Consider the following 21,442-nt stretch of genomic DNA (forward strand, 5'->3'; position numbering starts at 1 on the left):
ACTCCAGAAATAGCTGCCCCAGGGACCCTACCCAGCCGTGCGGCTCTCCCCAGGGCTCAGCCCTCCAGCAAACTGACAGCAGAGTAGAGCAGGCAGCTCCCCCTATACCTGCAGCCCTCAGCCTAGGAGCTTTTGATAGCTGGGCCAGGGCAGGGCAGGGAGGACCAATGGGGAGCACCAACAAGAGCCAAGCACCTCAATTCAGAACACTGGGTTCTGCTTTCCTCTTTCTTTCCCAGCATATAAAACGAGGAGGTTGCACTAGGCTTAGTGGGTTCTAAAACAAGGGCCCCTAGGCTGGGTCCCCGTGATTTTGTTATAACCAAAGATAGGGCAATTGGCCCAGGTAGGGTAGGGGACCACGTTGGAATGGTGAATATGAGAAATCCAGGAAGAAGCGAAGGAAATATTGGAATGGGAAGAGAGCAAAAAGGATTGTGCTCATGCAAAACTCCAACCCAAATGAGTCCAACATGCAGGTCAAGGTTAGAACCAGGCTCCCAAGTTAAAAGGCACATCCCTCCTTACTGTTAAAATGTAATGACCATCTGTGTGCTGGTGATTCTCACATTTCTTTTCTACCCCAAACTGCTGCCCTATCATCTCCATCTGCCTTTTTGATGTCTAAATTAGATGCACAGGAGATATACTTAACATGTCCAAGATAAGACTCATCCCCTCCCCCAGCTTCCCTATAACTGCACCATGTCATCAGCCTCACCACCCGGGGGTCATCCTGGACCCCTTACACCCTCCCAGCCCAAACCCAAGCAGAAGTCAAGGACTGCCCACTTCTTTGTGGCTTCTCTGGTCGAGTTCGCCTTTGCAGCTTCTCTGCTACAAGTCTTGGGAGATTTCACCTTTGGACTCGCTTGTCCTTTGCCTTTGAAGCTTCTCCTGCAGATTGCACTTCCGCAGCTTCTCTCCCAGCTTTCACCTCTGCCATTTCTCACCATTTCACCTCAAACACTCTCTTTTCACCCCAGACAGCCCCCTCTCAGCTCCAGACCCTCATCACCTCACATCAAGTCTCTCTCCTCCAGTGCCTCCTCCATTCAGCTCCCAAAGTGATTCTCCTGAAAGGAAGGTCTGACCATGTCACTCCCCTCTTCCATAAACTCCAGAGGCTCCCTATCTCCTCCAGGAACAAGCAAGAAGTCAACTTCCAAAGCCCTTCATCTCCTGGTCCCTTCAACCCTTCCAGTCTCACTTTCCAACCTTCCACACCTCACTTTCCAACACAGTGACACCCGCCCCCTGGATATTCCATGAACAGGACCCCCATCTGGGCATGCTCTCTGCCTGCCTCCCATTTCTGTAAGATTCCCCCTCCCTTGCTGACTACTGACCTCCTTGGCTTCTTTAAGACTCAACTAAAACCCCTCCTACAGAAAAACTTCCCCCATGCTTAATGCCAGTGCTTTCTCCCTTTTAATTATTTCCTTTTTTGACCCAGTCTATAGCTTGTTTACACTGCCTGTGGCCGCCCCCATTAAACAGTGAGTTCCCAGAGAAGAGAAGAGGACCTTTGTTTCCCTGGAACAACCCTAATTCCAAGGCACAGGTTTATTGATTGATTTGGGCGGAGGATGAGGATGGAATCTGGGCAGAGGATGTTTGCTGGACAACACACCCAGGGATTTGGGTGAGCAGGCTCCCTAAGGCCCTTAACTGTCTCTCCAGAACACTTCATCCCAGTGGAGATCTGGTCCACATAGGCCCCAGGCTGGAAGAATCCTGTGCCTCAGGGGCCCCCACCCACCCTGGAGCTGGTTTGTAGGAATGCAGCCCTGCCTGTGCCTGGGGACCAGGCCTGGAAGGAGGGGCTGGAGTGTGTACAAGGCAGGACTGTGCCTGGGGACCTCTAGGACTTCTACACTGGACAGAAATTTTATGCTAAGGCTGCATGCCAAGGGGACAGACACTTCAGCCATCCACCCTTTATTCTGGAGGGGAGGTCAGTCAGATCCCCACCCTCACCAGATCCCCTAGAAACCAAGCTCAAAGGAGTAGCTAGGTGGTGCAGTGGATAGAGCACCGGTCCTGGAATCAGGAGGACCTGGGTTCAAATCGGCCCTCAGACCCTTAATAATGACCTAGCTGTGTGGCCTTGGGAAAGTCACTTCACCCCCACTGCCTTGCAAAAAATAAATAAAATTAAAAAAAAAAAGAAACCAAGCTCAAGTGGTAGAGGCCTTAGAATCCACTTTTATTAACATAGAAGCAAAAACAAGCAGAAGGTGAGAGACAGGAATGGACACTTCTGATGCCCAAAGCTGGAGTGGACAATACCCCCCAGCCCCATCCTCACGGCCCTCCCAAACACAAAGGCCTCATGGACCCAGAGAGCACATGGAGAGGACACTCCCAACCCCAGGCTACCCTCCCCCCATCTTGGAATCTCAAGGAAATTATGATGTGGGGGCATCCCTGCCTCTGGAGTGTGGGCATCCTGCCAAGGGGGAGGGGCAGTCCCATTTCAGTCCCTTCTCTCGCCACCCACAATGGCCAACCCTTCGCCCTGGGTATCAGCTCTAGGGAGGGGGCTGGGACTAAAAGGGACACAACCAACAGTTGAACACCAACAGACAAAGAGAGACAGACAGACACGCATGACTGGAGAGGGTGATGGAGGAGGGTTAGTAGGGGTTTCTTGCCCTCCTGAATTTAAAAAAATAAAAAGATTTAAAAAAAAATAAAAAGTTTTAAAAACAAGTTTAGTGTCTTCCCTTTCTGTTCTCACCCCCCACCCATTCTGGGTTCAGAACTGGGTGTTCTCCTCTAGTCTCTCACTGTCCATACCCAGCAGGAGCCCGCTACTCCCCGGGGCATGCCCATTGCTGGTGCTGCCCCCCAAAGCATGCCCATTGCTGGCTCTGCCTGGAGTGTGCCCATTGCCAGTACCCAAGCTGGATACATCTGTCGTGGCCAGGTCATCTTCGTCCATGCACAAATCTCCCCACAGGCTCTGCCGGGTTTCCTGCGGCAGCCGTGCCCGCTGAGCCTGGCACTCCTCGGCCAGCTGGGATACCGCCTGCGGGGACATGCACGTTAGGGGCTGGTTCCCGCTGCCCCTGCCCAGCAGGCCCTCCCCTCCCGGGCCTTCCCATCCCTTCACCTTGGGCTCTTCCTCTTTTAGCTGTTTCTGGACCTGCTGCTGCCCATTCACCACCCGCTCCTGGCGCTGTTTCTGGGCCTCCTCCAGCTGTGGGGTGAGCAGGTCAGAGGTCAGCCACCATGGGCACCAGCATCAGGACCCCCCCCCCACCTCCCCAGGGACTGGTCATGGTATCCAAGCCTCACCCTCCGGATGGAGTTGACAGATTCTGTGATGTGTCGCCGGTTAATCTCAGTCAGCTCCCTGTAGAGGGAATGGAGATGGGGGGGCTTGGCCTCCTTCCTGCCTGCTGTCTCCCCTTTACCCACCTCTAACGATGGGCCCCACCCCAGCAGGCATTCCTGGGGTGCTCTACAGGGGAGTCACCGAGGGTCACAGATTAGAACTGGAAGGGATGGGGAGGGTCCTCAGACCCAATCTACCCATTTGCGAGATGGGGAAACTGAAGTCTGGGGGATGTCATAGCGTCCCAGGGCAGATGGCTCAGCAAGAGTCGGAACCTGGCCTCGGACCTTGGCCAGCTGTGCTCCCTGCCACATCACCTGTCTGCCTCAGTTTCCTCATCTGTAAAATGGGATCAATACCAGAACCCTGCTCTGGGGGGGCTATGAAGACAGAGGAGATCACTCTCAGCTTCTGTTTCCTTCATGAGGTCATAGATTTTGACCTCAGAGGCCCTTGCATCTCATTTCATAAAGGAGAAAACGGAAGTTAGGACCCCTTGGTAAAGCCAGAGAAGGGAGCAGGGAGGGAAGATCTGCCCCGGGTTCAAATCCTCAGACGCTTCCTAGCTGTGTGACTCTGGGTGAGTCACTTCACCCTGTCTGCCTCAGTTTCCTCATCTGTAAAATGAGCTGGAGAAAGAAACGGCAAAACCATTCCAGTGTCCTTGCCAACAGCACGCCAAGCCACCAGGGTCAGAGGGGGACAAGACTGAACAACAAAACCAAGCCACACCCGGCCCGCAAGCTTACGCTTCCTTCTTGTTCTTCTCCCGGTTCTTGGCCTCAGAAATGCTATTATGTCTCTTCCGGTCCAGGATCTTCTGCAGCTCCTTCTTCTCCCTGGTTTGGGGGTGGGGAGGGGTGTTCGTCAGGCCGCAGAGTTGGGAGGGGGGGGCCGGGCCTCCAGGTGCCCCTACTCACTTTTCACTGGTCTCCTTCAGTTTTTTTAACTGAGTAGTGTGGGTCTCAAGGACAATCTCCCGAAGGCGCTGCTGGGCCTGTGCATGGCAAAGTCAAGGGGAGAGAGGGGTCTGAAGTGCCGGGCCCGCCCGGACCCAAGGCCGCCCTACAGTTTGGGGCTCTCACCTGTCTCAGAGGGCAGGGCACGCCCTTCACCTTTCTCAGCTGGTCCTATCCCCCCTCAGGTGTTGCTCCTTCTCATCTGCCTCAGGTGTATCCCACCTGTCCCAGGGGTGAGCGCCCACCTTGCTCAGGTGTTTTCTTTCTGCCCCCGCCGCCCCTTTCACCTGTCTCAGGTGTTCCTGACGACGTTCAGTTTCTACATCAACCTGAGCCTCCCGCAAGTCCAACAGACTCTGAAGCTGTTTCTTCTGGAGCTCCCGGTATTTCCTCTCTTCCTCCTCTGCCTCCTCCAGCATCCCACTCCTGTGGATAGAGACCCCCCGCCTAGAGTGGAGGCCTCGGGTCTTGGCAGCCCCCAGCCCCTTCAACCCATGGCCCAGCCCTGTTCACATCTCCAGCCACTGTGCCCACATTCTCTGCCAGGACCCAAAATTGGGACACTTCTGCTGGCCCTCCCTCGGGGAGCTATCCAATAGCAGATGCCCTGGATCTCCACCACTCACTGAGGAACTTGGCACAGACCCTCAGCTCGGACCCAAGCCCTGACCAGCAAACTGCCTCTGGGCAATTTCCTCCCCAGGCTCCTGGGTCATGCCAGGGCCCTGAAGAGCTTGGGTAAGGATGTGCCCAGCGGGCAGCCTGTCTAGGACTTACAACAGCTTGATCCTGCTTGCTTGTTCTCTCTCTCTCTCTCTCTCTCACTGCCCCCCCTTGCTGTCTCGCACCCACACCCATACCCCCCAAGCTCTCTCTCCACCAGGAAATATGTCCCTGGTTCTTTCCCCAGATCCTCCCATGACCTGGACTCCAGACGCTGCCCCATCCCCTCTGGACACCCCCTTTACCCAGACCCCAACCCCAACCTAGGACAGAGGACAGCAAGACCATCCCCTCCCTTGTTTCTGGACCCTGAAGGAGGCAGACCACTCTCTGCCCTGGGAACCAGGCCCCTCCTCTGTTATTAGATGTGTGACCTTGGACGAGTCCTTTCCTCCCTGAGCCTCAGCCCCCACCTGTAGAATGGTGATGGCATCCCTAGGGTCAGATTTGCTCCCAGGCTCCCCAGGCTCTTACTTGCGCCTCTTCTCCATCTCCCCCCGGTACTGGGCCAGGTGGCCGAGGAGTCGCCTCGTCAACACCGCCGCCTTTCGCTGATGCTTCTTCTGCAGCTCACGCAGGTCGCGCTCCTGACGGCTGCGAAGCTTTCCCAGGGATTTGTGGGCCCAAAAATCCGCCAGGGGGATCACAGATACATCTGGAACCCAGGGACGGGAGGGAAAATGTCAAGAGTCAGAGCGGAGGGTGCAGGGGTCCCTGGGGTCAGTAGTGTGGGGGAGACCCAGAGCCACCCCAGCCACCCCCCTGGCTTACCTCCCAGGATGCTGGCGATGAGCTCATCACACTGGCCTGGGGAGATGATGACAATGTCTGATGGAGGCTTGTCCATCGAGCCCCCCTCACCTCCCCGGACCCTCTTGTGATTTGGGAGCACTGAGAGCTGGGGAAAGGAACCCAATCTCGACTTTAAAGATGGGGAAACTGAGGCCAGGGGAAGGGGGATTTGACCATCACCAGACAGTGAGAATCAGAGCTGGGGAGGACACCAAATGCAGCAGACCCCCTATTAACTAGGCAGGGGGTCTGCCGCTCCTGTCCCAGGTCATGGACTCTCCAGTTGGAACGTACTGGAGAGGGGACACGGCTGCCCCCTCCCTCCCCCAGGTCCTCCAGGCCCAGGTCTCTCCCAGTACCCCATACCTGGTCTGCTTATGGGAGTATTGGCGGGTGGGGTATAATGGCCAGTTGTCCAGGAGTTCCCAGAGTCTGGGAGATTTTGAGTGGGGCCTGTGGGTGGCTGAGGAAGCTGTTGAGAAAGCAGCTCCTTGGGGGTCTCAGGTGCAGCCTATGGGGAAGAGAGATTCATCTCCTTACAACAATGCACTCAAGGCTCCTCTTCACATTCAGACGCTTAAGAGTGTGGCAGGGCTGGGGAATTACCCGTCTGTGCCCTGCCTCCTGCGGGCAGGAGGGGTCCTGCCTCCTCTGGCTCCTCACTGTTTATTGGCACAGTCCCTGCCTTGGAACCCAAAGTTGGGGTTCCTCAGTGTTTGATCCTCTGGTGGCATAATGGATAGAGCACTGGCCCTGGAGTCAAGAGGACCTGAGTTCAAGTCCAGCCTCAGACACTTATTAATTACCTAGCTGTGTGGCCTTGGACAAGTCACTTAACCCCATTGCCTTGCCAAAAGAACAAACAAACAAACAAACAAAACCTGGGGACTCTTGAACCTGGGTTCAAGGCTTGCTTCCAAGGTATGACTGTAGCCCCAGGAAAACAGCTCGGCCTCTCAGGGGCCTAGGCATCTCCCTAAGCAGACATAGCTTATTGATCTGCATTGGCTGGGAGGGTTCCCTACCCCAATATAATCACAGGCCCAGGAAAAACAACAAACCAAACATTATCAATGAACCAATGCTGTTGTCAGAGATCAGCCCGATCTCTTCTCTTGGCTGAGAGGTGGGGGACTCCCAGGGCAGAATGCTGCATACTCAGCTAGTGGCTTTGCTTAACTGTCCTTTGGTAAAAAGGAAAATTTGAGTGGGAGCAGGACCAATCATGCTTGCTAAATTGATGGATCTAATTTCCCTGCTCTCTGGGGGGCCACCAGCCAGCTGGGGAGATAAGAAGTCATTCAAGCCTGATTGTCCCTCAAGCACCTGGCAAATGTTTGCTCTGGGGGGACGGACGCCGCCCACTGCCACTAATGGTTCTGGTTGACACATTCGTCTCCTCCATAAGACAAAGCAACTGTCAGGACCAGGAGGGACTTTGGAACAGACTCATGGAGGGAGGAAGCCTAGAGAGTTGGGGGTGGGGCCCAGAGCTAAATCCATCATCCCCCCCGCCCAGTCCCAGAGGCACCACGACGCTCACCTCACTCTCATCTATCAGCGCTGCCAGTTGCTTGGACCTCTGGTCCATGAGGCTAACGTGCTTGATGGGGTTGAACAAAGCCTCGGCATAGTCTTGGGGAGGGAGGGGGGGAGAAGCAACAGTCACCAATAGCCAGTGTCTCCACCCTGCCCCTCCTGTCCCAGGTTACGAAATGTTTCCTTAGAACAGAAGTGGCGAAGCCCCCCCATGCCTCCCTCACTTGGAGATGGGGAAACTGAAGCTGAAACTGTCATCCCAAGGGACCCCGGGATGGAGGACCAAAGCCAAGAGCTAAGCTGCTTTCCCATCTCTCCTCTCACTCCTGGAACAGGCCCCTCCTCCTAGCCCCTCACCCTGGTGATCGTCAGGGATGTAGTCCGAAGCCTCCGTGTAGATGAGCAGGGCGGGCAGGCACAGGGGCTGGTTGGCCTCATTCCTCAGGCAGATGTAATGGTACCCTGTATGGGTCAGGGGTCAGGATGGGGGGGCAAAGACGAAGATGGAGGCAGGTACCAACTACCCTCTATTTCTCTGCCCCTCCCCAGCATCCCTGTTGGTTTGATTTCTTAGGACCCCCTTTCTCCTTCCTGTCCTCAGAATGGATACCTCTCCCTTAGAGGGGAGGGAGGGAGGGAGGGAGGGAGGCAGGGGGTAAGGGAGGAAGGAAAGAGGGAAGGAAGAAGGAAAGAAAGATGGAAGGAGGGAGCAAAGGAGGAAGGAAAGAGGGAGAGAGGGACAGTGGGTAAGGCCAGCCTGGTCAATCTCACCTGAACGGATGGCAGAGATTGGCAGGATTCGGTGCCCCACAAACTTTCCCCCTTCTTCAAAGGCCGCAATACGGAGGGAGGCCAAGGTGGGCAGTACCACCTGTGGGAGGGCAAGAGTTTAATGGGAATGAGGGGAGCCCCCATTAACTAATCTCTCCATTAGTCCAGCCCTAGGGAAGGCTTTTAACCACCTACTTTCTTGAGGTGACCATTTCCCTTACTTGCCTGGAAGTACCCCGAGGGTATGGGCACACCATGGGCTCACCTTGTCCCTAGGTACCTGGTTCAGGACCCAGGAGCACCCACCTTGGGGAAGTCGAAGGGCTCTTCGTCCCACACTGGGTTAAAGGAGTTGCCCTGTGAGGCCCGGGTACGGTATTTACGCCGGGTGTCAGCAGGAAGGCCAAAGAGATCCACCTCCACGTAGATGCCCACCTTCCTGTCTGAGAGAAACTGGCCCGAAATCACCTGGAAGAGTAGGGAGAGGGATGTTGGCAGTGCCCAGACTTTGCCCTCCAGCCCCCCAGGCCCTGGTAGACTCCTGACCTTGACCCGGAGAGCATTGGCCACGATTCCATCCACTATGCCTTCTGTGAAGGGATCGAAGGACTTGTCCTGGCGCCGCATGAACTCCGGCTTAAGCAGGTAGCCGCTGCGTCCATTGTACTCAAACACACCGGCATTCAGCTGCATCGGGAGGTCTGGGGGCAAAGGAGCGGCGGCAGTCAGTACCAGGCCTGGCCGGGTTCTGAGCCTCCACAGAGCCCTCCTGGCCTCCTTACCAAGGGTCTGGAAATTGAGGGCAACCAGCTGGCAGCCCGCATTCCAGAAGAGCTGGGGCATGTAGTTGGAGGAGTCCACACGTGTGCCTTTGGGGTAGATGCGGCTGAGCTGCTGCTTGTTGTATCTGATGAAGGTGGTCATGGGCCACACTGTTCACAAGCCCCTTTGAGCCCTCACTGGAGAAGAACCCATCCCACAGACCCCTGCTGAACTAGGCCTGCCTGCCCCCCAAGGGTCTTAGGGCTGACAAGGTCGCATTCAGGACCACGTTCCAAACAGGAGACACCCCTGCCTTCAGCTCCACCACTCCGTGCTCTAAGTCCCATCCTCTCTGCCACTCCACAGTCTAAGCCCCATCCTCTCTGCCACTCCATGTTCTAAGTCCCTCCCGTCTCTGCCACTCCACGGTCTAAGCCCCATCCTCTCTGCCACTCCATGTTCTAAGTCCCTCCCGTCTGCCACTCCACGGTCTAAGCCCCATCCTCTCTGCCACTCCATGTTCTAAGTCCCTCCCTTCTCTGCCACTCCATGGTCTAAGCCCCATCCTCTCTGCCACTCCATGTTCTAAGTCCCTCCCTTCTCTGCCACTCCACAGTCTAAGCCCCATCCTCTCTGCCACTCCATGTTCTAAGTCCCTCCCTTCTCTGCCACTCCATGGTCTAAGCGCCATCCTCTCTGCCACTCTACATTTTAAGTCCCTCCCTCCTCTGCCACTCCATGGTCTAAGCCCCCTCCCAGCTGGGATGTTCTAGATCCCCAGCATCCTTGGTTCCCAGCCTCCCCACTTGGGGTGGATACTCCACAAATTCCATGGGGCTCTTGGTGAGTTGCTCCAGGGCCTTGGTCTCCACGAAGGAGGACATCTCATAGCACTTGTTACGCTCTGTGGGGTGAAGGAAGCCCCATTAGAGTGGTGGGGTGGGGGTGAAAGCTTTCTTCCGGCCCCATTGCCACCACCCAGTCTGGGGTCTCCTTGTCCCCGCCTACTCACTCCGGGCCACCTCAAAGGACTTGAATTTGACTGGCTCAACATAATTGACGAGAGTGGACATCTCCTCAGTGGCATTCACCTCGCTGCTGGCCGTACCCTGTAATACCCCCAAGAATCACATGGATGGCCCCTGCTTCCATCCTGGCACCCCACGATCTCCCCCTTCCAGGATTTCCTTCCCTTCCCCCCCCACCTCCTGAGCTTGACCTCGTCTGTTGAGGTCTTCTTGGGGTCAACTGGTTCTTCCTCTTCTTCCTCTTCACTTTCTGCCTCTCGGTCTGCAGGAAGAAACAAAGATTGGGGTCCCTTCTCCTCCACCTCCACCACCTTGTGGCCCCTTCCCTCTCACCTACCCCTCCTCTCACCAATTGATTTTCGGGGCTCAGGATTGCAGCCCAGGTGATCCTCTCCATTGCTCAGAGTCGAGCAGCCCTCAGAACTGGGGGAGCCTGGGGGTAGGGGGAAGGCAGAGATAGGAGCCTCCAGCTCACGGATCACATCTGCTCACCAAGGGTGGCCCCAGCCCATGGAGGGAGGGGAGAGTATCAGTGGGGGACTGAAGGTAAACCCCAGGATGGTGACCCTCAGAGCCAGCATAGGACATCTCTAGACTAAGAGGGAGCCCCAGGGGCCAAGGAATCCTTGCCCAGAGTAGAGAGAGGAGGAGAGGATGAGGTTAGAGGTCAGAGAAGGAAGGCAGACAGCGACCAGAAATTGGGTGAAGTCAAAATCCATAATCCATGTGTGACTAAATTTTAAGGATGAGTACCACTGATGGGGCACTGATGGGATCCAAGGTTTAGGGCAATTACTTAGATATAAGAAAGAGCTCTAGGTGACCAAAGATTAGGTGGGGTCATTGGTCAGAGGATCGTGAACAGGTAGGGACTCAGTGACCAAAACTGGGTGGGGTCAGGGGTCATACCAAGCTGCGGGGAAAGGGGTTCAGTGATCATAGAACTCTCGCTCAGGGCCGAGTTGCTCTGTTCCAAGGGCCGCTTGCGCACTGAGCCATCTGAGGGGCTCATGGGCGGATGGTGCCGTTTTTTATTCTTCACAAGGATTCGGCCCATCAGGTCCTGAGGACTGGGCAGGGGGACTCCTGGGGCCAGCTGGGAAAGAAGGGCACAAGACTGGTCAGAGGCAGACAGGAATCCCCTGCCCTGCCTGCCTCCCCATGTTTCGCCAGTCCCCAAGCACCTCCTACCGGGTACTTATCCAGAGGGTCGATGAGCAGTGCATCCCCAAAGATGGTGCGGCAATACTCGGCCATCTTGGCCTGCTGCTTTGCCCTGGCCAAAGGGAAGCAGAGGGCAGGGGTCAAGGAACAGACCCCAGCAGGTGCCCGGACCCTGCACCAAGTCACCAAGTCAGCACTGAGGAAACTCACGAGTCCACGTGGTTCTCAAAGGAGAGGATGACGGGGAAGGGTGAGGTCTTGAAGGCCGTCTCCGCGATGGCCTCCAGCACATCGCGCAGTGGCACCTCTGTGGTCATAGTGAAGCCATGTGTGATGAAGGGCTCCTCCTCAGGCGGTCGGCCCTTCCACACATCCAGCTCCACACAACGGCAACCCCAGAGCAGAGCCTGACGGTACATCTCCACTGATGAGGTCCCCGCTAGCTGCCCCGCTGCACAAGAAAAGGTCTGTGGTCAGCACACAGTCTTGATGTTCGATGTGCACCCCAGGTCTAACTGCTTAGGTCCAACTCACACTCAGCCCTAGCCCATTCCACCCAGATTGGCTTTCCTAAGATCCAGAGAGCATGGATCTTATAGATACTGGAATCCCCATTCATCTTCTTCTGTCTGAGAATCATGTCCCCATTCCCAGAGACCTTCCCTGGGTATCAGAGCAGCATTTGGATGGTCCAGCTGCCATCCCTGGCTCTTACAAGGGCAGCCCATGCCCTCTTCTGCTCAAACATCATGGCAGCCCAAGCCCTTCCACCACCACCTGTTCATAGGTTATCAATGGAAGAAGGCTGAAACCTACTGGTCCACCATGCCTTCCTCCATTTACCCCTTAGGTCACTCAAAATTAATTCTTCAGAGATAATGGTGTTCTAATATCTACAACCATATAATATCAGCAGAACATTCGTGTTAAAAAGATTGCTTTTGCCAGAGAGCATTTAGAAATGGTCAAAAAATACCTTTCAGCTTCCCAAATAGCTACCATTTATGATCCTCTCAGCAACCCTATAAGGGAAGTGCTGTTATTCCATTTTACAGATGGGGAAAGCAAGACTGAGAAATTAAGTCTTATTTAGAATCACAAAACTAATTAAATGCCTAAGATAGGATTTGAACTCAGGTCTTCCTGACTCCAGATATATTGCTCAATCCCCCTAGCTGCTTAGTCCAACCCAGCTTTCTTTATTCCTCCTTTTCAATTCTGGGCCTCTCTATTCACTGTCCATCTGCAGGGCCTGCCCTGGATGGCTCAATAGTCCAACTATCTCCTTCTGCGACCCAGTCTGGACAACAGACATTCTCATCCACTTGGTGTTTGCTATGTGGATTGTTAGGTCATCATCTTTTGATTGAATCCTGGATCTCACTGAAGATGCTACACAATGTTCTCTGGGACTTGCTGACTTCAATGTAGCAGTGTTTCCAATCAAGAGTAGCTGAGCCTTTGGCTTAACAAATTCCACAGCAGTGACTGACCTCTCTGGCTGGGAGACAAGTTCTTACCCATTTCATGCCTCTCTTGCCATTAACAATCAGAGGCCTTGATGGCAAATCCAGGGTTGTTTCTACCAAGGAATCTTGCCAGATCTTAACCATGTGTGTGAACCTTCCTTTGGAAGGAAGGCCTTGTAAGCTGGGTTTAACTCTACTAAGCCAAAGACTTTTTCATGATCAATAAGCCAAACTGAGTCTTGTGTCCACCATTCCATGCATTCAATTTCAAGACTGCAAAGATGGTGGTTGCTGCCACCTTTCTCCTCCTTTCATCAAGGATACCCTCTGTATGTGCACAGAACACTTTGGTCGAGATGAGATAGTCCATAATTGCCTTTTTTTGAATAACACTTTTCATTGTTTCCCCCACGCCCTAGTCTTTGGCTTCCTGCCCTCCATGAAATGTTGTGTAAAATGATCCTTTAATGGTTTCAAGACTTTGTTGTCTAGAGAACAGATTTCTCCTGTAAGGTCTAGTTCAGATGCTCATCAGATGCCTTTTAAATATCATCACTATGTCTTTACATAATCCATCCAGAAACAAGAGTGAGGATCCAAATATGGTGGTTCTGTTGCACGATTATGATAGAAGCTTGGGAAATCTATTGCCTCATTGTCTTCTGCTGGGTTCAAGCGATGCTCCTGAAATGATGAGACCTCCTTGGGTCTTGTGTCAAGTTTTCTCAGACTCGATTACCTTCATCTCCAGCTTTGGAGTGTTTTAGGAGACCATGGTGGTGATCACAATCTTCCGCCGATTCCTTCTGTGATATTTGACAAACATGCTTTTCTCTAAACTGGCATTGGTCTTTGGCTGCCACCTCTCCATTTGGTAAACAGCATCAAGTATCAAATGAGATTATTTATTTGTGAAGTGCTTGGCACATGATGAATGCTTATTAATTGATTGACGAAGAAGGTAATAAAAACGAAAGTCATCATGCTCCGTCGATCGAAGGCTTCAGGGCCAGTCCACAGTCCTGTGGATGCCTCCACTTTCTCAACCTGATCCTTTTTTTCCATCACTGCATTTGAGCGACCCAGGATTAGTCCAGATGGTCTTGCCTCATTCTTTGTAGGATTTCTGTGTCCTCATGCTCTAATGTGAGCATGGCCCATTGGCCTGCCACAACACCATTCTCTTGTGTCTCCTGGTTGACGTCCACCCCTCCTGCTGCAGGACAAGATGTTCAGGTATCCCCAAAGAGGCCCTTTCTTATACCCTTTGGGGGCCCTGGGAAGCCAGTTGGGTCTGCCCCTTTGTTTGTCCCCATAAGGGGCTAGGAAGAACTGCCCTTAGGTCTGGAGAAGGACTTTCATCAGAAGAATATCAGTGCAGATAGAGGTCAAGTCCTTCTAGGAGTCAATGGACAGAATGGAGAGAGGATATGGTTCAAAGTTTTCACCCTTATAATGAAAACCTAAGGAGGAAAGGCCTTCCACCAATGTTGCAGGCACCTTCTCAGCCCTTTCGAGTGTCCATCTGGTGAAGCTGAAGGAACCCTTCTTAGAATCATCTTGTAAATACGTAGAATTACAACAGAAATCAATCAAGTTAAACCCCATCGGTGCAAATATTAAAAACAAGTTCATAAACCCCTCCAATCAAGGACCCTTGGTTAAGAACTCTGTGTCTTGCAGAGCTTCCTAGACGTCCAGGGTCCCACAGTCAGTGGGTTTCAGGGGGCAGACCTTGATGCCAATCCCCAGTGGCTTTGGGAAGGCTTCTGACAGCTGGGGTCAAATTCATAAAGGGGAACGATGCTGGTAAATCACAAACAAGTCACATGTCCACCGGGCACTCCTTCCTACAAACTGGTGAACAAAGGCAGTGCTGGGCCCATTTTAGAGATGAGGCAAGAAATGCCCAATGACCCTCAAACTGGGGTCAGGAAGGTGAGTGCTGGGGAGTTACCTGTGAGGTAGGTGTTGTGGGAGGAATTGATAAAGTAGGAGCTGAGGGGCTGGGTCATGTCATTGCTCAGGTCCAGGGTCTCTGGCGGCAGGATGCTGTTCTCCTCCCCACCCAGGTAGCGGCTGAAGCCTTCCATGGACATCTGGTCTGAAGGAGGCCAGAGGAGAAGGGGTCAGGCCACAGCCTTACATGCCCTCCCTCAGTCCTCCTACATCCACACAGAGCAGCAACTGGGATTTGGGGCTCCTAGCTCCCAGTCCTTGGCTCTCCCACCATACTGAACAGGGCAGGAATCAGAGCATTTGGGAATGTCAGAGCTGGGAGGGGTCTTAGAATAGAGGATGTCAGAGGTGGGAGGGGTTTAGAAGAGGGAATGTCATAGCTTAGAACAAGGTTTGTCAAGAAATGAAAAAGGGCTTCTGAACATTAAAATTTTGATGCTAGAAAAGCTAAGGATGTCAGAACACAGCCCCCCCCCCCAAATCTAGATCCCTTATTTTGCAGAGAAGGCTGGTGGGTGACTGTCTAAAGTTGTCAGTTTGGGACACCGAAATGGCCAATCAGATCAGTATCTCTGCCAAGAACATTCCAAATGGGGTCACAAACTCCCTATGGCCTCACCTCGCTCCAAGAATTGCTGGTTGGGTTCATATTTTTCAATGAGCAGGCGGGCCTGGGCTGGGCGGAGAGGTGGGTACAGGACCTCATTCAGCCGGGGGTCTCGCTGCTTCTGGTTGAGAAAATCCAGGAGCTGTTCCAAGGTCAGGTATGGCTTGCCCTTAGCACCTCTGCAGAGAGAAGCAGACGAGGTACTCAGCTAGGCCAGGCCCCTTGGGTGTCCAGAGCCACAGAGGAAGGCCACTGTTTGCTCCGTTCCTCCTCCTCAGACCCCCCGTCTCTTATGATTCTTCCCACCCTTCAAGGCCTTGAACCTCTGGGCCCTAGCATCTTCGGTTCTTCTCTCACTAACCTGGTAGAGACCGGGTACCATCCCGCAGGATCCTGGAGTCTAGCGCAGGGCACCCTGACCCAGCGACCCTAATGGCTGCTTTTTATGGTCCCACCTCAATATCACCTATGTGGGTATTTTCAGGCCTCCCAAGAAGGAGTCCCGAGGCTGTCAGACTGCCCAAAGAAGCCAGGGTGCCACAAAATGGTTGGGGGCCCCATGCCACCATCCACCAGGCAGCTGAGACACTCCACCTCTGCACCTCAGCATTTTCATCTATAAAATGGGGACCTTTTATCTCACCCCCCTCAGGAATGCCCCATAAAAACAAGGGCGTCTGTTCTTAGGTGTGTGGGTGCCTTCAGAAGCATCATGAAGCTGAGGGGTTAGACTGGGCTTGGAGCCAGGAAAGCCGGAGTGCAGGGGCTGCCCAGAGAGACCTTGGGTGAGCCCCCTAATCAGCAGTGGGGAACTGGGTAGTGCTTTCAGACTGTGCTAAGGGGAAGGGTGAAGAGACCTCAGATGAAGGGAGGGAGGGAGGAAGGGAAGGGGGGAGGAAGAAAGAAAGAAAAAGAGAGAAAGAAGGAAGGAAGGAAAGAAACTCTATCTCTAAACTAGGTCATGATCTCCTGGAAGGCAGAGACCCTGTCTGTATTCTTTATCTCATCTCCACCAGGGAGTTGGTCATAATCCTAGCCAGTTACTTGGAGTATCTGGGTAGTGAAGTGAATAAGTTTTCAGGCCTAGAGTCAGGAAAACCTGAGTTCAAATGAAGCCTCAGACTCTTACTAGCTCAGTGACTCTGGACAAGTCACTTCACCCTGTTTGCCTCCGTTTCCCCTTCTATAAAAGTGAATTGGAGAAGGAAATGGCCAACCAGACCGGTATCTCTGCCAAGAAAACCCCAAATGGGGTCACAAAGATCAGACAGTCATGATCAGCTTGTCTGTGGCTTCTGGCGTAGATGGATGGATGCAGTGTGCACAAGCCTTCCTGGCATCCTGGTGGAGAGGGAGGTGGGGGAGGGGAGAAGCGCTTCAGTGAATACCCCTGGCCCCGTTTTATGGAGCTCGTCCATCCCCTGTTTTTCAAGACTCAGTGTGTGGAAAAGATAATTAACTAGATACAGCTCTAAAGCTGGAGATCCTTTCATTTTTTACAAATGAGGAAACTGAGGTAGAAGGGCCTTGGCCAAGGCCGACCAACCAGCACATCCCAAGAGCCCCCCACTCCCCCTTCTCACATCTCCAGCAGGATCTTGTCTATGTCGGGCCGAAGACATAGCTTATTGAGGAATCTTTCAAAGATCTCCAGGGAAAACTCGTCTGGCCGGATTGACTCGCTCTGCAGGGAGGGGTGGGAGGGAGGAGTGAGCAGCAAAGTCCCAGGGAGGTCAAGGGGCTGTTTCTGGGAGATGACCCAGGGCCCCCTTAGGGCACCCCCCCCCGCCCAGGCACCCCCCCTCCCCGAGCCCCCCTCCCACTTCCCCTACTCCCAAACATACCCTATTAAAATTGAGGCCACAGGACTCCAGAGCGGTCTCGACTCGTTTTTTGTCAGCAGAGAACATTTTCAGGATGCTGGGATGAGGAATGTGGAGTCAGAGAAGGGGGTGCCAGAAAAAGGGGGACCACCGAGGCCAAAGGACCCAAAGGCCACCAAGGCCAAAGGAAGCCCTTTCCCAATGGGAGGTCCCTGATTTTCAAGGAAGATTCCTCCCCCTAGCACCCCTCAACCAGCCCCCCAGAATGTTTCTCACTTTTTGACTGGGATTCGTCCATCCTGATTCACCTGAAGTTTTAACTTGGTGTACCTAGAATGGGGGAGGAAGAAAAGCTTCGGGGAGGGGCACCCCAGTTCTCCCACCCTGGGGACCCCCCTTTCCCTTTCCCTCCTGCCCTACACATTTGCCAGGATGGTCTGGCCTTCACCCAGCTCCGGGACCCCGACTCACGCTTTTCGAAGGAAGGTGTTTCGGGATGCATTCTGGGCCAGGATATTCATGGCCAGCTTGAAGAGCTCATCTGCCCAGACCTGGTGGGGGACAGGCCGGACCAAGGAGGGGGGAGTGAGAGGGCGGGGGCTCAGCTTTCTCTCTGCCTTGCCTTCCCACAAGAGTCCTTCTCTCCTGAGCTGGAGAAAATCTACTCCTGACTCAGTTGACAGTTGACAGAGGAAACTGAGGCTCAGCAAGCTTACAGGCCTTACCCAAAGTCACCAAGGTCGTTCAGACCCTTTGGGGTGGACATGCTGCCCCACCCCAACCCTCCCTCCTCGGGCCACACCCCACCTTGGCAACATCTTCTTGCACAGCCATGAAGTTGAGGAATGTAGTGTTGACGGGGTCAGGGCCAGCCACGATAGTCACCAGCTTGTCCTCTGGTTTCATTTCTGGACCTCCGAACCCCAGGACTTCCCGGATCTTGGGGTCCTGGGAGGGTCAGGGTCTCAGAGCCAGCTCTCCGCCGGCATCCTCCCCCCACCCCATCTGAGAGCCAGTCCTGGGGCTGGCCCCCAACGAACAGCCATCCAGCCCAGCCAAGGGACGAGGGACCCACCTTGGGCAGCCGAGCATATCGGCCGGTCCTCGTGTCCCTGATGGAGCTGATGTCCAGGGTGTCCACTTCCTAAGGGAAAGTCGGAAATTGGAGGGGGGTGGGTGGGATGGGGGGGCTGTTTTTTCCAATCAGCAAATACTTATGAAATGCCTACTGTGCGCTGGGGGCTGGGGGCTGGAGATAGACCAGCCCCTGCTCTCAAGATGCTTATGGTCTGTGGAAAGGACATGATATGCACCAAATAAATAAACACCAAATATTTGGAGAGATTCCCAGGACTGATTCTGGGGGGGGAGGAGAGGCAGTGTCTGACTCTCATCAGGCAGAGAAACAAGGGGTGCTGCAGGGCCGACAGGGGGAACAGGGAGTCCCTCAAAGTAGGGGACACACCCAGCCTCAGGTCTCTGACCACACCAAAGAGAAGCCCCACCTCTGTATTGGGGGGGGGGCTGTTGTGGGGTAGGAGGGGAGAGGGCTTGGAGGTTTCCTGTACAGGGGTGGAGAAGGGTGGGAGGTTACTTCCTGTCCAGCCAGGCCGTGGGAAGGGTCAGCCAGCTTAGGACGCCTCCGCCCGCCCGAGGGCTTCGAGAATTTGGGGCAGGGGGCAAGGATCAAGGAGCTGGACGAGGAGGAGGGGCCGAGCATCCGGGCCTCAGAAGCTTGAGCATACCATGTTGGGTCCGGTCCAGTAGACAAAGAAGCCATTGGGGTCCACCCGGAGGGTGACCAGGTTCCGACTAGAAGCCTCCTGGACAATAAGACAGAAGCCAGTGAGGGCCTGGTGGTGGGGAGAGGCTGAGGACCAGGGACCTGCCTGCCAGTGAGACCATTATTAAACTGGCCTTGCGGGATCACAGCCCTGAGGTGGAGAGAGTCCCAGGCCTGGAGTAGGAAGACCTGGGTTCAAATCCAGCCTTGGACATTTGGCTGTGACCCTGAGCAAGTCACTTTACCCTGTTTGCCTCAGTTTCCTCATCTGCAAAATGAGCTGGAGAAAGATATGGCCAGAGCCTCTGTCAAGAAAACCCCAAATAGGGTGCCTGAACAACAACAAAGCTCTCACAGTGAAGGGCAAGGTGGGTGGTGCCAGCAGTCCCAGGTGACCAGGGAGGCTCAGGTTAAGGGGTGCCCAGAGTCACACAGCCCGTCGGGGTCTAAACTGACCTTTACAACAACCCCCGTGAGGTTGATGCTAATGCTTTCCCTGTTTTACAGATGGAAACTGAGGCTCCCTGGAAAAAGGGTGACTACCCAGGGTTGCCAACCTCCAGCTCTTCCCTCTCCCTTCCTTCCCCCCCCCTTCTCCAAACTCTCGGTAAAGCTCTGCCCCCTGGGTTGGAGTCCCTGCAGGGTTGGCCTGGAGGGTCTGCCTCTGACTCTAACACCACCCCCGGCCCCAGGGTCCTCCCAGTGAGGATCCCACCCCCTAGCACTTCCTGGGGGGAGCCACAAGTTGGAACTGCTGCCTATGGAGCTCAGCAGGATGATGGGGGGGGGGGTTGTAGGATTGTAGCTCCCCACCCCCTTCTTCCAAATCCTCACCCCCCACGACTCCGACCCTTATTTCCAGCCTCAAGGCCCCACCCCCCTTCCCATCAGGGTACAGACCCCCAGGGTGGAGCAGGTGGGGGCGCAGGGGCAGGAGGGGGAGAATGGCCTCCTCAGTGCCAGCCCAGCGGGGGTGTCTAAGAGCCAGAGCCCAGGCCTCAGAGGCAGCGACCTCTGATCCCAGAGGAAGCAGCCCAGGGGCAGGGGCCGGCGCCTAGGACTCCGGGGCCAGGGGAGGGGCCCGGGGCAGGGAGGGCCGAGGAGGTGACCAGGTAACCTTTCACCCCTAGGGCTTTGTGTTCTGGGGGGGCTTTAGCCCTCAACTTTACCCTCTGGTCTTATCACAGTCTGGGTCTGGAGGGCCGGGGTGCCTTCGGAGGGGGCAGGCCCATCTGGCACCCAGAGCTCGGGCTCTCGGCGCTCCTGGGGCCCCCCCTTTCCAGATTCCCCGGTTTCCCAGGCAGCCCCCCTCCCCCCCAGGCTCCCTCCTCCGGTTCCCACTTCCTTATTTGGGTTTATCACTCTAGGAGGAAAAGGAGAAACTTTTTCTAACTTTCCTGCCGGAGGCCTGGGGGGGGAGGGGGCTCCCCCAGGCTCAGGGCGCGCCCCCGGCCCCCTCCCCGGCCCCGGGCCCCGCCACACCTGTGCACCCGGCCACACCCCCGGCCCCCTCCCCGCCCCGGCTCCCCCAGCCCCACCCAGCCGGAAAGGAAGAGGGAATCCGGCCCGGCCCGGCCCGGGCCGGGCCCAGCTGGGCCAGGGAGGGGGCCGGGCGGGGGTCGAGGACGGGGGCTGGGGCCCGGGGGAGGGGGTCCCCGAGGAAGGGAGGGCCGAGGGCCGGAATGGGGGGGGAGGGAGCGGCTGGGGGGCGCCGCGGGGGCCGGGGGAGGGGGGCGAGCCCCGGGGCCCCCGAGCGGCGGAGCTGGGGGCGGGCCGGGGGGGGGCTTCGGGGCGCCCAGGGAGGGGCGTCGGTCGGGAGGGGCCAAAGACGCCGGGAGGGGTATTGGGGTGCAAAGTCTCCTCGCCCTGGGGGCAGGTTCGGGGAGAAGCCGGAGTCTCCCTCCCCGACTCCGGGGGTCCTGGCGGCTCCGGGGCCCGGGGGAGGGGGCCCCGCGGGGCCCGGGGGAGCCCCGGCTCACCTCGTCCCACTTGATGAACTTGCTGCCCCGCCGCAGGGTCTCGGGCACGGCCGGGGGCTCCAGCTGCAGCGCGTGGACCCCGGGCCGGGCGCCCGCCATGGCGGGGCCGGGGCCGGCCGGGGCTGCGGGGGCCGGCTGCCCGCGCGGCGGCGGGAGGACGGGAGACGAGGCGGCCGCGGGCTCCGGGGCTTTCTCCGGGGCGGCCCGGGCGGGGCGGGGCCGCCCCCGACACGCCCCCGGCCCGGAGCCCGCGCCCCCTGGCGGCCGCCCCGCCCCGCCCCGCCCCTCTCTCCCTCCCCCTCGCCCCCCCCCCCGGCCCCAGCCCCCCACCGTCGGAAGCGCCTCGCGGCCCCCTCTGCCCCGGAGGAGCCGGCGAGCCCGAACCGGAGCCGGCAGCCCCCGCACCCCACCCGCTGCCCCCTTCTCCCCGGACAAGGAGGTTCTCCGGCCAGAAGCTGCGGGAAGATTCAGAGGGGCCCCTGCCCCCGAGGCCCCTGCCCGCTGCCCCCTGCCCCACCCCGGCCGGGCCTCGGGGCGCAGCTTTTCTGGACCAAGGCCTTGCGGGCCCGGGGCCAGGTCCAGAACTTCTGGAGCTCCAGGGAAACCGGGGAGCCTGACATGGGCGTTGGGGGGGGGGTGACTGGGTGGGGGGCTGAAGGCCGCCCCCCCGCAAAGACTCGGGGAGCCGCCCCCCCCCCCCCACAGCGAGGCTCCCGGGCTGGCACCGGCCCTGCCCTCGAG

General features: G+C 56.2%; 1 protein-coding gene across 2 annotated transcripts; it reads right to left on the minus strand.

Moving 5' to 3' along the window:
* Positions 1-2,188: 2,188 nt before the first annotated feature.
* Positions 2,189-20,837, minus strand: PLCB3 (phospholipase C beta 3). Of its 2 annotated transcripts, XM_074231167.1 has the most exons (32): positions 20,702-20,837; positions 18,685-18,762; positions 18,015-18,083; positions 17,747-17,887; positions 17,411-17,490; positions 17,216-17,269; positions 16,961-17,036; positions 16,700-16,800; positions 15,129-15,295; positions 14,508-14,654; positions 11,292-11,532; positions 11,109-11,193; positions 10,827-11,013; positions 10,267-10,350; positions 10,109-10,179; positions 9,902-9,998; positions 9,709-9,793; positions 8,910-9,034; positions 8,674-8,828; positions 8,434-8,595; positions 8,128-8,227; positions 7,714-7,818; positions 7,361-7,452; positions 6,184-6,328; positions 5,797-5,832; positions 5,500-5,680; positions 4,590-4,728; positions 4,264-4,340; positions 4,093-4,182; positions 3,304-3,361; positions 3,119-3,205; positions 2,189-3,034 (listed from the first exon to the last, which is right to left on the minus strand). In XM_074231167.1, exons 1-32 carry the CDS (start codon positions 20,798-20,800, stop codon positions 2,762-2,764), a joined length of 3,687 nt encoding a protein of 1,228 aa, XP_074087268.1. In that variant the 5' UTR covers positions 20,801-20,837; the 3' UTR covers positions 2,189-2,761. The 2 variants fall into 2 exon arrangements, with proteins under 2 accessions (XP_074087268.1, XP_074087269.1); XM_074231168.1 differs by lacking the exon at positions 10,267-10,350.
* Between the last annotated feature and the right edge of the window lie 605 nt (positions 20,838-21,442).

This window comes from Macrotis lagotis, chromosome 3 (assembly GCF_037893015.1).
Source record: "Macrotis lagotis isolate mMagLag1 chromosome 3, bilby.v1.9.chrom.fasta, whole genome shotgun sequence".
Taxonomy (NCBI): Eukaryota; Metazoa; Chordata; class Mammalia; order Peramelemorphia; family Peramelidae; genus Macrotis; species Macrotis lagotis.